Here is a 16534-nt window from a genome sequence, read left to right on the forward strand (position 1 = left end):
GGTAACCATCCTATTTATTTCCACCACAGGAAACATTCCTTTTATATCCTATAATGGGTAAAATGTGTGGTTTTGTACATTAGTCTGCACTTTTAAAGCCTGATGCAGCCATCTTGAAGTTAAATTCAGAAAAATACACTGTTTTGAAAGTCTTAGCTAAAAACTCCATGCCATTCCTGATTCAGGTGGCGTTGGACTGCTGCAAAGCCATTCGGCCATTGCTGAAATAGCTCTTTCAGCTGCTTTTAGACTGGACTGGAAGAAGAAGTACAGCACATCTTTTATTTCCCTCTTTATTTCAGGCAAGACAGATTTTTTTTATTTCCCTTTTTATTTCATGCAAGACGTCGAAGGCATTCAAATATTATGCCCCCCACACAGAGCAGTTTCCTGAATTTTCCCCACCCCATTTATATTTTAGGAAGAGCCACACATAAAGGGCAAGGCTTGAAATCAGCAGGTCCATTTTTATTTGACATGGGATATCTCCCGAACTATATATGAAAGATGCTACAGAAAGGGATTTTCGTATTTCAGGTCAGGAGAGATCTACCATTCAAATAAAGGTGATTTTTCTGGGCATTCACTCGTCCATGTGGCAAGTGGAACAAGGAAGGGAAAAGGTGAAAGAGCACAAGCTCGAAAGGCTGCTCCCAATTTCACCCTGTGTAGAAAGAGGCTACCCATAGCCTAGTATTGCAATCACTTTATTCAAGGCCATGAGAGGAAACTTTTGCCTCTGTGCATATTTTAGTAGAAACACCCAACACTTGAACACCATTCTCCGGCTGCTTCCAGATTTCTTTATTATAGAACTTTGTTAGAGGGAAGGATTTGCTCCATGGTCAACCTCCTACCACCATTCCCCAAGCAGATTAAGCATGGGGACTTTGCACTGACGAAAGTATTGGTCCACAAGATGGCAGCTTCCAAACTCCCATGACACCAAAAATAAAAATAAACCAAAATTTAAAGGTACCAGAACAAAAATAAAACCCTACCTATTTGCCTGTAATTTGGCAGACTTTGTCCACTCTGGAGGGGCAAATATTGCCTGCAAGTTTCATGTATTTATGTCAAAAATAAAAGCGTCATAGCCACTTATCTCAACAGCGAAGGGGAAAGGCAAACCGCCTCTCAGTCTCTCCAAAGTGGACTTGAGCTGAATGGGACTGATTCAGAAGCACTTTGGAGAGAAGCACAAGGTTTCTGAAGTGCCAACTCAGGATTTGAACCAAGTCTTATAGCAGGTGCACATCCTGAGTTGATAAGTCAAGGAAAGTTGTCCATTTCTAAACACAGCCAAGTGGTGGACAGACAGGCTATCTTTACCCACAATAGTTGCTTATAAATATCATGAGTTTCCATGGTTTATCTGGATAAATACACCAAGAGGCCTTACATAAAGCAAAAGGAACTGGCATATTTTCCTAAAGCTGGAAATATGCTTTTCTATTATTGTATGCAGATATAGAATAATACACTCTGCATATATGCTACATTACTGTGAGAGAGTTACTGAGGTTAAAGTTAAAGTGCTAATTATTTTTTGAGAAAGGCACGAGTGACAAAAACATTAAAAAGAGAGAGGAATGTATGGCTATTTGTATTAAATAAAATGTTATAAAATAGGGGAGGTTGGTGGGTTTTTGTTTGCCTTATTTAATGGCATACGTTCTTGGAGCTCAGCACAGGATTTTCCGGTCTCTACTCAACAGAAGAATATTCTCTATTTTAAAGAAGAGGGCTGGTAGCTGTAGAGCCAATTCAAACTTCTACTTCCTCCTCTAGAAGAAAGACCAATGAATGTTTAACTTCTCTGGTTTAAATTCTTTATTAAAAAGTAAGAGTTTGCATTGGCAGAGAAACTGCTGTTGCAAGCTGCTAGCGCGTCAACATCACAGGTTTGATGTATTTTTTAAAGACCTTGATATATTGCCAGGCATTGCACAGGAGAGAGGAAATGGGGGAAGCTGTTATAGAGTCAGTATTTGTTGCCTTCATTGACTTAGGTAAGTAAATAAATATGAATTGATCCTCAAAGCAAGGTGAGACAGAGACAACAAGTTGATGCTGCCCTAGGTGGGTCATTCCAAAAAGGCAGTGACATGCAACAGGAAACCACAGTTATTTGGAGTGGTATGACTAACATGATTCTGAAGAAAATAGGCCCCATAACTTTAACAGAAAGTTCTGCTCCTTCTGCTCACAAGTGAAATAATTGTGTGCAGTTAATATACCACTTAGCTAGCTCTCTTAAAAATCATAGCAGCAGGGCCCGGAAGTCACAATATGGCATTTCAACTATACGTTTTCACATTTAATATCTCAGCCATGTTGGGTTCTTTACACCTAAAAGTTGGCGGGCACAGCTGTCTACCCAGAATTTATTTATTTTTTGATTGCTTAAAAGTACTAAGGGTGTGGCCAACAACTGGTTCTAAGGTGGCTTTGAGCATTCCTTAAATTCTACAAGCTCATTTTATTTTTAAATTAAATAAACAGTTCAATTGCCCCTTTTCGTTTATTCTCATAGCCTATTGATCTTAATAGGCTGAGACAAAAGGAAAATTTAAATGGCCATAGAGGTTTTTCCCCCCTGTTCATAATGGGATACCGATTTATTTGGGGATGAAATACTACCTGCTGTTGCAGCTTACAACATGAGAGCAGTGCCAGTTTCCAAATCGGAATACGAAGTCTGTGCCACACTAGATCTCTGGGAAGTATTTGTCTTGGATACCAAGAAAGTATAAAAATGTATTGAGGCCTGTGAAAGTTGCAGTTGACCTTAAGCATAAATGTGGAGTCTTGTCTGGAAGACCACCTCAGCCCAATGAAGGATGCAAATATTGGAATGAGACTTATTCCAGACACAGAGTCTGCCACTAGCACCATGAAAGAGTTTGTCATCTTATCTGAATGGCCGTCATGGGATAGTTCTTGAAGGAGTCTTAAATATTAAGAACCATGAGAAAAGAGAGCAGGGACATTGAACTTTTCTATCAACAGTTCATGACTCAGACAGCAGACTGAGGTCACCAGGGCTGGAACTAGACACATCAAATAAGTGTTTCAGTTTAAAGCAGGGGTCAGCAAACTTTTCAGCAGGGGGCTGGTCCACTGTCCCTCAGACCTTGTGGGGACCAGATTATATTTTTTTTGGGGGGGGGGACAAATTCCTATGCGCCACAAATAACCCAGAGATGCATTTTTTTAAAAAGGACACATTCTTCTCATGTAAAATCACGCTGATTCCCGGACAGTCCACGGGCCGGATTTAGAAGGCGGTTGGGCTGGATCCGGCCCCTGTGCCTTAGTTTGCCTTCCCATGGCTTAAAGTGTTGTAAATTTAAACAGGGAAAACAGGTAGAGAAAACCGGGACTCCATGTCTCCATCTGGTGGCACATGTTATATTACACATACAACACGTATAAATCGCTTTTTCTTTACCAGTCTAGCTGAGTCCCAGTATTTCTATTCCAATTATAATCACTGGTTCTGAGTTTGCATCTAAGCCTATAAATTACCACATGCAAATTGTATGCACATTGGTATCCTATTTTGCTTTCTTTTTGGTGAAGTATTTCACAATTTGGCAATACATAACTCGTCTGAGGACATCTGTGGATGAGGGGTAGGAGACTGAACTGTGTGCATCTCCCAAACTTAAGTGAGAGGAGTTGAATACTTCCCTGTGGTTTTCTTTTCGTCTCTTGCCCTGTGTGGCAAAGAGGCCAGAGCCAATGCTTTGAAGTCCTAACAACCAGCGGACTGACCAAGTGTCAAAGTGCCACATCACCTGAGGTAATTGTTATGTCAGATGACTGTTAGGTGGCTGGCTCCTCCGCTCCCTCTTCCAGTGAGCAGATAAGGAAAATAACATGTTTTTAAAAAACTTGCTGCCATGCCAGGATCAGGAGGAGGAGCTTCAGCCTCAACTAAATTGCTCTCTCCAGCAACTGACATAATTTGAATATCCTGAAGGCATAAAGTTGGAAATCAAAATTTAAGCCTCAGGACAGGTGAATTCTTGAAGAAGTCTCCAGCACATTTCCCTACAACCAGGGTTTTTTTTATAGTGCTCTCAAGAGAATAAAAGAAATAAAGTCATTAAGATTAATCTACACTGAACTTCTTCTGCTAAGCCACAGAGTGTCAGGCTTGCTGTTCAACTTGTCCAGCTTCTGTGTTTTTCTAAGTGGCCAGAAAAGAACTTGGTTTTTTGGACAAACACGTCTTCCCCTGCAGAGCTGAATCCCCCCCCCCCCCAAAAAAACTTGAAAGCCTGACAAATTTTCAGGTTTGAAAAGTCAGGTTTAAATGTAATTTGCCTCCGATTAGCATTATTAATCAATGGATTCTATTCTAAAATATACTAACTTGCACTGAAAGATGTCCATTAAGATACTGTCAAATGCTGTTGCCATTGCATGTCTGTTAGATGCAGCCAAGTACAGTGGTACCTCGGGTTACGAACTGAATTCGTTGCAGAAGTCCATTCTTAAGCTGAAACCATTCTTATCCTGAGGCGCGCTTTCACTAATGGGGCCTCCCGCTGCACACACGCCTCTGACACGCAATTTGCGTTCGCATCCTGGGACAAAGTTCGCAACCAGGAGCAGCTACTTCTGGGTTAGCGGAGCTCGTAACCAGAAGCGTTCATAACCAGAGGTACCACTGTATGGACTGTTGGCTGATACTGACCAGTGTCAAACTAGGTAAAGGTAAAGGGACTCCTGACCATTAGGTCCAGTCGTGACCGACTCTGGGGTTGGTTAGCTCATCTTGCTTTCTTGGCCAAGGGAGCCGCTGTACAGCTTCTTGGTCATGTGGCCAGCATGACTAAGCCGCTTCTGGCAAACCAGAGCAGCACAGGGAAACACCTTTTACCTTCCCGCTGGAGCGGTACCTAGTTATTTACTTACTTTGACGTGCTTTCAAACTGCTAGGTTGGCAGGAGCAGGGATCGAGCAACGGGAGCTCACCCCGTCACGGGGATTCGAACTGCTGACCTTCTGATCGGAAAGTCCTAGGCTCTGTGGTTTAACCCACAGCGCCACCCGTGTCCTGCATGCCTAATACCTTCAAATGAGAACTGCTTCATATAAGATACTCTCCAATGCTGTCTGTTACTGCATTCAGCAGTTGAGTCTGATCAAGTAGCTATTGCTGCGTCTCATATATTGTCAAACTGGACAGCTACTTCACAATTGCTCTAAAAGATCATTAGTTATTTCTTTTTAACATTTGATACCCAACCAGCTTCCAAAACGGACACTTCCAAAACGCAACGAACACAAAGCCACTAAACACGTATACAGATCAACCTGCAGTTAACAAAACCAGCTCAAATTGAGGAGTCTAAAGAAGATTTAAAAGATCTTCAAAAGGATAGGAGGGAGCTGGCCAGATGAAACTCCATAGACAATGTCCTCAAGGAAATTGCTGTCTCTAGCAACTGACTCCGTTGGAAATCAAAATCATTGGCCACTGAGAAACTCCATGTCCAAGTAGCCTTTTGCTATCATCCTGAACACAAAGTGGAGCTCCGCCAGTGATGTTAAGGTGTGAGAGATTATGGTGAAAGGGTTTATGAGATTATGGTCAAGAACTTTTAGGGCTTTCAAAAGACTGAAATAAGCACTTTGAATTGAGTCGGGGGGACGACTAGTATTCTGCATTGCATTTTTAAGAATTAGCGTTAAAATTCTGTTACTGCCTGGCAACTGTCTGATGCAGTAAAATGTTGGTTGCTACTACAGTTCTGGTGAAGGAATCAAATGCTATTGATTACAATGAATAGGGTACAGTATCTATCTTTTGAATATTTGCACAACCACAGAATCATTGACAAATGTTCACCATCAAAATTTGCAGGGGGTTTTTTTGTGTGTGTGTGTGATTATTAACACCAAACAAGCTGTCAGAATTGCTCCCAGATTGCCCCCCAATATGACAAATGCAATATTTGCTTGACTCCATCATAATTCTCTTTGCATTTAAAAATGTTGCCCATTCCATTGAGCTGAAAGGGAAATCCAAATGGGTGAGAAAGGCATGTTGTGTATACATTTCTCCATCCATGCCTCTGTAACCTTATTAGGATAATTTTAACCACTAGAGAAAAGCAGAAAACATTCAGTAATGGAATTTCAATGCTGTAACAACAGCTTTATAGTCATTTTGTTTCTCTGTTAACACAAGTTCAACCTTAAGCTCTGGGACTTCCTATAATTTTTCCATCTTAGGTTTAAGGCGACACATTCCCAAAAATGCAAATGTAGCACTCAAAATATTATGTAGCTTTGAAGGACTGTAGTTGGTCTATTGAAATATATATATATAGAGAGAGAGAGATTCCCACATTTATTATAAAAGGAGTTTTGTTTGAGCTAGCAAAATGCATGTCTAACTTTATGACAGACCCAAGTAATTCAGAAATGCACGTGCGTGTGTGCTGTCAACTAATCTACCAAACTGCCTCTAATCCACTGAAACACATTGATCTGGCAGAGCCAATATGTAGACAACGAAAGCTTGCATAAGCAAGGGACAAATCACTACGTGAACCAAGTTCTGTAATGTATATGCAATGGAGTCCCACAAAGTCTTGTACCATAACTAAGATGTGCACCTGGAAATGCACGGATCTTGAGACTGGGGGGGGGGGGGAAATATGACACGTGGAATGTCCAGAACTCCTTCAGAAAGCTTAATCTTTGTTTGGCAATCCTGCAATTTTGTCTGGAACACAACCAGTTAGTTTGAGAGCTTTGCAAATTTGCACTGTGGGCTTGTTCGCCAGAATCAAAATCTCTGAGAAAAGGCTTATTGAGGATTTGGGTTTACTACCAGATGCGCAATCAGTGCATTCCATTCCTGCATGCCTTTGCCAGTGGTGGCAGCAGTCGATATCAGAAATTTGTCCAGCCAGGAAAGAGTGTAGGTGTGCATCTACTCAGCTGTGGTTTGCCATTATGTAAATACAGAACTGAAGAAGGGGCACTTGACTTTGGCAGCATTTTGAAAAAGCAAAAAAATCCACCTATTTAATAACAATTGCACGCTAAATCTTATTTCATGCAGTACTACGAGATGAAGATATTATCCCAAAATGAAAAGTACACATGAACACAACAGCTTGTTCCATTTTCAGGGCTAACCGTTTAGCCGTAACATTTGTGCATTAGCTAAATAACATCTCAAGGGGAGCTGGAGATACAACCTTGATGTCTACTGATTGTACACGTGTGAGTTTGCGCTCTCAAAGGATGGTCCTTAAAGCACTCCCTGCTGGAAGCTTTTGTGCATATTGTAAAAAGACCGTTGCTAAGTGCCAATTGAGCCAGTACTGTATACTTGCCATTTTTAAAAAGATTTCATACCACTTGATTATGTTAAATAGGAATGTTTGAAATTTAGACTGAATTACATCAAAATGCCACTGTAGCAGCTATTCTTTCCCATAACTAATCTCAATCCCTTCTGGTGGGTGGTTTTTATGTGTAACAGTGACAGGATATATTACTGGAGCTGTTTAGAGAGCCCTGGTATAAAGAAATCCTAAAGACATACAAGAGCAGAACACAAGTGTGTGATATATTAATAGGAAAAATGAGTATTTTAAGGTCAGCGGCATTTCCTATGCAGCTGAAGAGCCAAGCAAGAAAAGACATCTAGCTACATCCTGAAATCTACCTCGTATCCAGTCGTAAAGAGGTTTCTGTGTTAACCCTTTCTTTATAACCCATTTCTAGTCATTATCTGATTAATTACAATAGACTGTACAGCAGCTGAATCTGGAAATCTAAATGAGTGAACACAACACTTTTAGCACTGATTCATACATTCCTTGTGCACCTGCGTAATTTGATGCAGACTCTCATTCCATGGGATGCCATGTCTGCACTATCAGTACAACATTATGGGCTGCTTTCCTAGAATGGTTTGTTGGGGCAGGTCCATCGCCTAAGAGCCACAGCTCAGTGGTAGAGCATCTGGTTTGTATGAGGAAATACCCAGAATTTCTGGATTGAAACTCCAGTCTGAAATCTTGGAAATTTCAGCCAGTGTGGACAATACTGAACTGAAGGAACCTAGTGCTCTGACCTTGGATGGGTGACCTCCACCCTAAAGCATTAATCCTAGGAAAGCTGGTCAGTCGCCACCAACAACATCAAGAAGGTACAGATAAGAACGTCATTCCCAGCAGTCCCAGAGTATTAGTGCCCATGCACTAGCTGATTTGGAAAAGGTTTGGGGTATTAGAGGAATATACAAAGTTGCTTCATGGTGGCTCAGACTTTGGGTTTATTTAGCTCAGTTTTGTTTACACTAGGGGCAAGAGACCTTTAGCCCTCAAAATATTGGCGTACTCCAACTCCCATCAGCCCTAACTCATCAGAGATGATGGGAGTTGTAGTCCAATGATTTCTGGAGGGTCTCAAGTTCCCTATTCCTGGTGACCTAGTCTACACTGACTGTGGATCTTCAGGCAGGAGTCTTTCCCAATTCTACATGGGCATGATATGGATTTAACGTGGGACCTTTTACATGCAAATTATGTGTTCTTGTACTGAGCTCTACCTATCCCCATGCCTTATTTTGGAGGGAATTAGCTCTGCATATGTTATTCCAATGCTCTGGATGTATATGTGTGTTCTTCAAAGCCCTCTCGTACCTTAGCTCACATAAGGGACTGATGGGCCTGTCCTCTAGGAATTCATCTTACCTATCCATTTTTGAAAGTCATTTGAGCTACTGGCCATCAACCCATCTTCTGACAACAAGTTTTACATTATGTGAAGACATACATCCTTGTTCTGAACTGACCGCCAATCAGTTTCACTGGCTTTTTGAGAGAGGATGAGAATTTTTTTTCGTTAGCTCCTGATACAGACAACTGCACATTGTACATAAACTTCAGATGTATATTGATGTGGGGCAACGACATTGTTGCAGGGTGCAACACACACCCACACCCCACAAAAGGCTTTTGTGCACCCAGTGCAATAGAGCCACACACAGAGACCTGCTCCTGCACAGAGACTGTGTTAGTTGGACTGAGTCATTTGCTCTGAAGTGGTGGAGCTGAGTTCCGTCCATCACTACAAAAAATGAGCAGAGAGAATACTGATACACACCAGGCAATTAGAAGTCCTATGCATATCAATGTGTTAATTGTGCATCACTATCATCAGCAAATACAAGAGATATTCAGGTTATGTTTAATACTGAAGCAGCTCAGTCCGCTATCCATCCATTCCACAAAGCACAGGTGAATGATGTGCAATACTGCCACTTCATAGAGTGCCCCCTGTATCATTATAGCAAAGATCCATGAGACTAAAAACGCAGACTATAAGAAGTCATAATAACTGATGATAGCTCAGAAGTATGTATGGTACTATTGTACTTTAATATAACACTCACACACTGAAATATTTAAAAATGTGTAGATTTAAAATAATAAAGAAAATCCTTTTTTTACATTTTGCTTTGAATTTTTATGCTGAATTTTATTGAAGCACACTTTTAAAAATCAGTCATTTTAGTATCCATTTTTATCAAATTATAATCCTTTATCACTTAATAATAGAGGAGCAGAAGCTTTTTAAGCACATAACAACTGTGACATTTTGATGGAATTTAGTTGGTGTAATAATTTTATCAAATCATATATTTCTTTTCTTTCTCTCCCCCCTGAAATACCATTTATTAAAACATTATCTACCATTCCGAGCTATGGAACGGTAAGGAAAATGTCATCCTAAAAAGACCTGCCCCACCCCTGCTTGAAATCATGAGTCAATCACAACTTGCAGCACTAAGTACTGCGATATTCGGAGAAAGAATATGATTCCATATAAACATTAGCAGACTCGGAGTTTGGAAAATAACATCGCAGGGCAGCATGTCATTAGGTATGGACTCCATACTAGCCTTGTGGTGTTTTTAATTTCCAAAATATTATAGATACATCACTGGATTTGTTCTCACAACAGCCCTCTTGGGTAGCCTATAATTATATTACCATTCCACTCCAGAAGGGTGCTAAAGGAGTCAAAATCCAGCCCATCGGCCAAACTCACATGGCTGGAACGTTCCCATCCTGCCTTATTGTGAGAGCGCACTGGGCCAAAGAGAGCAAACAAAATGTGTTACGCCCTGTTTCTGCAGCGCAACGAACAGGTTTGGCAGGAGCAATTCTGGTTCATTTACTGGATAAATACTTCCAGAGCTGTCCACGGGAAACATTTTGGGAAGAAGCCCTGGAGCATGAAAGCATAACAGAAATTTAGGCTACCCAATTGTTCTTGCATTCAAGCACAAAAAAGACCTTCCCAAATCTTGGTTGAAAGCATTCTATGAGATGTAAGAGTCATTAATAATAAGGATCATGTTGGCAAGGAGAGCTTGCGCCAGTGATGAACCCCAAGAGCTCTTGCCTCTCAGGCAAAGCGTCTATCTAGGCCAACTAGCCAAATATATATTTGCATGCAACAGTGAGCATTTACACATTAACAGATGCTGCATGGACACTTGGATGTGCTGATAGTACAACTGCTCTTTCCGGACATCCATGGTGTTTCCCCAGTTACATTCTGATAAAAAGGATGACTGCAATTGCCTAGCGAAATCTGAAAAAGTGCGTCTAGTTTTTAAATACACAATGGCGCATAGTGGGATCACTGTCTAGGTTACAAAGGCAAATAGCACTTTTCTTTCAGGGTACAGTCACAATGGGAAGTGCACTTTGCAGGGCCACAACGCAATGCAGTTTTTAAGAATGGAAATTTGTTCTATGTATGCTTTCCATCAAGGATCCTTGCTGGTTTGGCCAGGAGCAGCTGGTGGGGTGATGCTACAAAGCTACCTTCCCAACACCAGTGTCACTGCCACTCAGCTAGGAAGGTGCTGGGCAGCTGCGTCAGCAAAGTCAATCTTGCACTTCCACTGATGCCCCCACTCCCAGCTCAGTCTTCGCTGCCACCTTGCGCCATCCTTGCAAATGGCTGGGCTCCAAATGCACTAGCTGCTCCGGGGCTTGTCAAGTCTTCTCAGTTATATCTATACAATCTATTTGAATTTTGCACCTCCTGAATCCTCACAATGCCCCTGTGATGTTGGTTAGGCAAAGTTAATAGTGACTTGGTCAAGGCCGTCCATTAAGCTGAGAATGAATTAAATGATCTAGCTCATATTCAATATTTTGTTAAGCTCAAACCAGATAGCTCAGATGGTTAGAGCGTGGTGCTGATAATGTCAAGGTTACAGGTACGGTCCTCATATGAGACAGCTGAATATTCCTGCATTGTAGGGCGTTGGACTATATGATCCTCAGTGTCCCTTCCAACTTGACGATTCTAGGATTCATACTGGCACGGCTATAAAATGAGAGTGTTACTCTGAATAGCTTTTGCATTGTTCAAACATAGAAAGAGGCAATTCAATTGAGATTACACGTGCTCCTCCTTACTAAACAACATCTTTTATCTGTGTGAACAAACTGCTTACAAGAAAGGTTACATTCAGACAGACAGTTGCTTTCCAGGATGAAAACATTTAACTCGCCCTTCCCTCTTCTTTTAATGGACTAAAGGAATGCATAAATAAGTGTACATAGTCCTCTATAAAGAACAGGACTGTGAGTCAGAGCTCATTGCCCTAGAACGCACAAAGAAACATATTACTTGGTCTTTTCAAAGGTGGCGAACTACTCCTGCAGAAAGCAGTGGCACATATTGCTCTGCTCCTGAGGGCATGCATATTAAGACACAAATTCTGGAAAGTAGGGAGTAACACTGCTTTGCACAGATACAGAAGCTGTGTGTGTGTACAAAGACCATGCAGAGGAAATAGGAGTGGAATGTATTGGGCATGTGCAAAAAAGTAATATAGCCACATAAAAGTGCCCACAGCCTATCACCCCATAGTATGAGGAGAAAGGGATTTGAAAACAGAAACTTGGATTTGGTACCTCTCCCAGTACATTTCCAAGCACAATTCAAAGTGTTGGTACTGACCTTTAAAGCCCTAAACGGCCTCGGCCCAGTATAACTGAAGGAGCGTCTCCATCCCCATCGTTCTGTCCGGATGCTGAGGTCCAGTGCCGAGGGCCTTCTGGCGGTTCCCTCAGGGCAAGAAGCAAAGCTACAGGGAACCAGGCAGAGGGCCTTCTCAGTAGTGGTGCATGCCCTGCGGAACACCCTCCCATCATATGTCAAAGAGATAAACAACTACCTGACATTTAGAAGACATCTGAAGGCAGCCCTGTTAAGGGAAGTTTTTTAATGTGTGACATTTTAATGTATTTTTAATCTTTGTTGGAAGCCGCCCAGATGGGCAGGGTACAACTAATAAATTATTATTATTATTATTATTATTATTATTATTATTATTATTATTATTAATCCGTAGACTATGAATTTCTCTCTCTCTTTTTTTTTTCCTACTTGCATAGTAGACAAGCAAGATACTTAGTCCTGAATCACTTGTGATTGGCATTTGCTTGTTTAAACACGGTGAGAAGCCTCAGCCGTGAAAAGTGAAATAAGTCTTCAGTTGTGTTAAGATGTATTCATGTGTGATTTGTTTACCTCTAAATGAGACGGCACGTGACAATATTGTCACTTTTCCATATGTCTCTTATGAACAATTTCAAGTTGGGAATGTTGTTTCATTTTGAGAGCTCTCGGTTGCTTACTCTTTCCTCATGGTACAAACGACAGAACACAGTTCTTCTTCTGCCATGTGTGCAAATATTCATGCATGGGATACAAAGGCCAGTTTTGGCAATTATTAGATTAGGGCTTTCCTTAACCATACACTAAGACTAAAATGCCATTATTATCTGCGCTGTGATAGAAGACGGCCACTAGAATACGACGCCTTTTAACAAGAGGCTAACTTTGCATTATTTTCCATTATTCTTACTCTCTTTGTCATGGAATGGAGCCATGCTGTGCCATTCTGTTCTGGGTATCAGAGCATGAGCTTGATACACTGGAATTTGAATGCCTCATATTCTGAAATGGATAATGGTTGTACTTGATTTCTTTCACCTCTCGGTTTTTAGCATTTTGATAGGCAAGTGCCACTTCACCCCTAAGGATCTCTGTTGACCTTTAGCACAGTGGGGTAGTTTTAGTGATGGATTTATTCTTATGGTCTCTGCTATCCTGGGCGGAGGTGTTATATGAAAGCAAATGTCTTACATATTCACTGTAGCATTCTGAATATTTTGCAATTTGCTAATATTTCTGTCAGCTGCCAAACGGAACTGGTAAAACAGTGTGCTCACAAAGCGAAAAGGATAGGCTGCCTTTATTCTACACCATCGGTGATTTAAAACACATCGTTAGAACTGCACTGCTAATTTTTCCCATGCTGATATTACAGATAACACTGAGTTAAGAAACGTAGCCATTTAAAAGAAACAACCAACAACCAACCAACCAGGAATATGTGGAACAGAGATGTAAAATGTCCAGAACAACAATGGGATGAACATTTGCCAGGGGTGTGTAGCAGGGCTGTGGGGTTAAGCAATGTTTATAGGGAAAAACTGAAATATATGCAACACTTTATAAAATCTAGTTTACTACTGTAAGAAAATTGTTCTGTTCAGTATATTTATAACATTTAGAAGTGTAAATGCTTTAATTTTATTCAAACAATAATTACAAATATGTCCATGGTTACTGACAGAATAGCAAGCTGCTGCACTTTTAAGACCGCAATCCTAAACAAACCTAGCCGAGAGCAAGCTCCACTGAATATAGCGGGGCTTATTTCTGAGTAAACATGCCTGGGATTACGCTGCATGGTATCTTAGTTTTGGCAAGATGGTAAAATAGGAATAAAGCAACACTTGAAAATGGAAACCATCAACACTGTAAGTATTCAAAAGGAAGGTTTTTATTATCAGCTCCACAAAAAGCAGGCTGGATTCGGAGAACACCACAGTTGGTTCTGCACACTCAATGAGGTTGTGTTTCTCAAATAGCAGCCCATTCTGCCTCATGGCCAAGCTTGTTTGAAACCGTATTAAAGGCTGTTTTTGATATGGCACTGCAGTCTGCCATTCAGAGGGAAAACAAACAAATACAGTGCATGCTTAAGCTTTGGGCATGGTTAAAGTAATTATTTGAAATCTGGTCAATATTTAGAGGTCAGTATTGTCATACAAAAACTTGTGTTTTAGAGGAATGCTCAGAAAACAAACACTTCTATGAAGTAATTAAGGAGTGGCTATTCATTTGCTTCAATAAAACTGGAGAGTTAAGCATATTTAGTATTACTAAGCATATTTAGTAGTGAGTAAGCACCAATGAACTCAATGGAACTCGCTTCTGAGGAGATATGAATGGGATTGGGGCTGCAAGTGTCAGAATAACTGGACAAAATTACTAACCTGATGCCATATTTATTTATTTTTTATTTATGGCTACACTCCTAACTCCCTCCAGCCAATAGGGAGTTTCAAGGCGGGGCAATGAAAGCCTTGGTCTCCAGGGCACAGCAAAAAAACAAACCAACCCATTGCTCTTCTGTGTTTAGCCAGCAGGCTTCAAATGCAGCAGAACATCTGCCATTCTTCACCTCCCTAGCCCCTCATTAGGATTGCTCTGCATCCCAGCAAATCATATATCATTGAAAATACTAGCATAACTCACATTTATTTCTCTGATCAGAATCAGTATCTGAAAGATTCATGGCTTCTGACTTTGAACTTTCACTTTGACCTTCTCATGGACTTCAGAAAATGGAAGGTTTGCATAAATTGAAACAAGTTCTTTTACATATTAGTTCCTCCCCCCTAACTTTTATCAGTTCCTTTCATTTGATACAAACGGTGGAATAACCTGAGCCGAGCGAGAAGCAAGACGTATCAGAGGTTATCTTGCACCACCTTGTTGCATGGCAGATGGGACTCCTTAGACTTGAAGGGATTCCGAACTCTGCCACATTCCAAAATACTATTCCATTAATGGATTCTAACGATGCTGCTTGTTTAGCATTCCAGACCAATGTAATAACTAATTCTATCCCCGCTCAGGGAGGAAGGAAGAAGATTGGTTTCCTAATATGTGCTTATCAGTAGTTCCCAAGATTCTCATTTTCTCACTCAGGCTGGGGAGTGGCAAGAAATCCACCCACTCCCAATTGTTTTTCTTTCATTTCCTGGATTTGCACAACGCTCCCACCATCTGCCAGTGGTGGGCACACAACCACATAGTGGAAGAGGTGGGCATGCAGGCAGGGGCACAGGCAGCAGCAGGGTGACCAGGTGTCCCTCCCTCCAACTGGACCCTGCCACCCCGAGGCCACTACCTCACCTAGATTCACACCTGCTGTTAGTGGCGTCCTTTGGCTGAGATGCATGGTTCTGTGGCACTCCCTCTCAGCTGAGATCAGACATTATTATTATTATTATTATTATTATTATTATTATTCATCAACATAACAGGTGCCTTTCCAGTTGAATGCCCAACAGCTAGTGAAGACTTCCTATCATTTCAGCAGGCATTTTAAGAACGTTTCCTGAGTTTATTGTATATTTCTAACCTTACTCAACGCCGCTTGCAGACTAAGATGCTGAAATGGTAAATAAATGATGTTTGCTCTGCTTCTAGCTCAGTGAGACAAGAAACAAAAAAGTGCTACCACCTAGAATTACTTCCATTTCCCCTACTGCTGCTGGCTTCATAGATATTTTTATTTAAAAAACCAAATTATTTTAGGGGGACAACATAAAGGATTGGTCTAACATATGGGGTATGCATACATTTTTCTTCCGAACGCCTCATTCCCTCAGGGGGAATCTGAGGGGTGGGAGCAGCAGGGGAAATCTGCTGGTGGGCAGAGACAGATCTGATGATAGTTCTGGATTAACTAATCTGGAATAAAGAAGACTCCGCTTCAATTTTCACCATGGCTGTCTCAGATAAGAATTCCCCATCCTATGCAAGTCTACTCAGAAGTTAGTGGCGCAGAGTTAGATGAGGTTACTCTCAAATAAAAAAAAACCAAGGGGTTTTTTAAAATATACAATAGACCAATACAGTTACTGTTCTAGAAATCAAGTGAAAGTAATTCCTTTCTGACTTTAGTGGACTACCCACACACATACAGGGAACCTGCCAATTCATTCTCAAGACAGCTGGAGGATAGGAATTCTTTTCTCAAAAAAATATAAAAACCTGGGAAAATATACCCCCCTCCAAATCAAGTAAATGTTGCCCTTTCCAATTGTTCTGAAACAACATGAAAAGAACAATGGGAGCTGGGAACTGAGCTGAGCTGAGCTACAGATGACTCACCTGCGGTCTAAAGTATCCTGCTATTGTTGTCACCATGTCCAGGTTTAGACTGTATGTTCAGTTCCAGCACCATTCCATCTCCTGCCTATGTTCCCTCTAACGAAAAGATAAAACAAAAATCTCTTTATTATGTTTCCTTCCAAGTTCTAGGGCCCGCTCGTGGTGTTTTGAATGTATTGGCAACGAAAAGCGCACATGCTGATTC

The 16534-nt window shown here is 41.1% G+C and overlaps 1 protein-coding gene across 1 annotated transcript in view; it reads right to left on the reverse strand.

Annotated features, from left to right (window-relative positions):
- The window catches only part of LOC309379662 (uncharacterized protein), a 64750-nt gene that overhangs the window by 21667 nt on the left and 26549 nt on the right, over positions 1 to 16534 (reverse strand). The window contains exon 5 of the mRNA XM_081929057.1: positions 16330 to 16425. Within this exon, the coding sequence (XP_081785183.1) occupies positions 16330 to 16365 (36 nt within the window). The 5' untranslated portion in view covers positions 16366 to 16425. The remainder of the gene's footprint in view (positions 1 to 16329; positions 16426 to 16534) is intronic.

The sequence above is a fragment of the Podarcis melisellensis genome (genome assembly GCF_964234715.1).
Source record: "Podarcis melisellensis genome assembly, chromosome: 10".
NCBI classification, from domain to species: Eukaryota; Metazoa; Chordata; class Lepidosauria; order Squamata; family Lacertidae; genus Podarcis; species Podarcis melisellensis.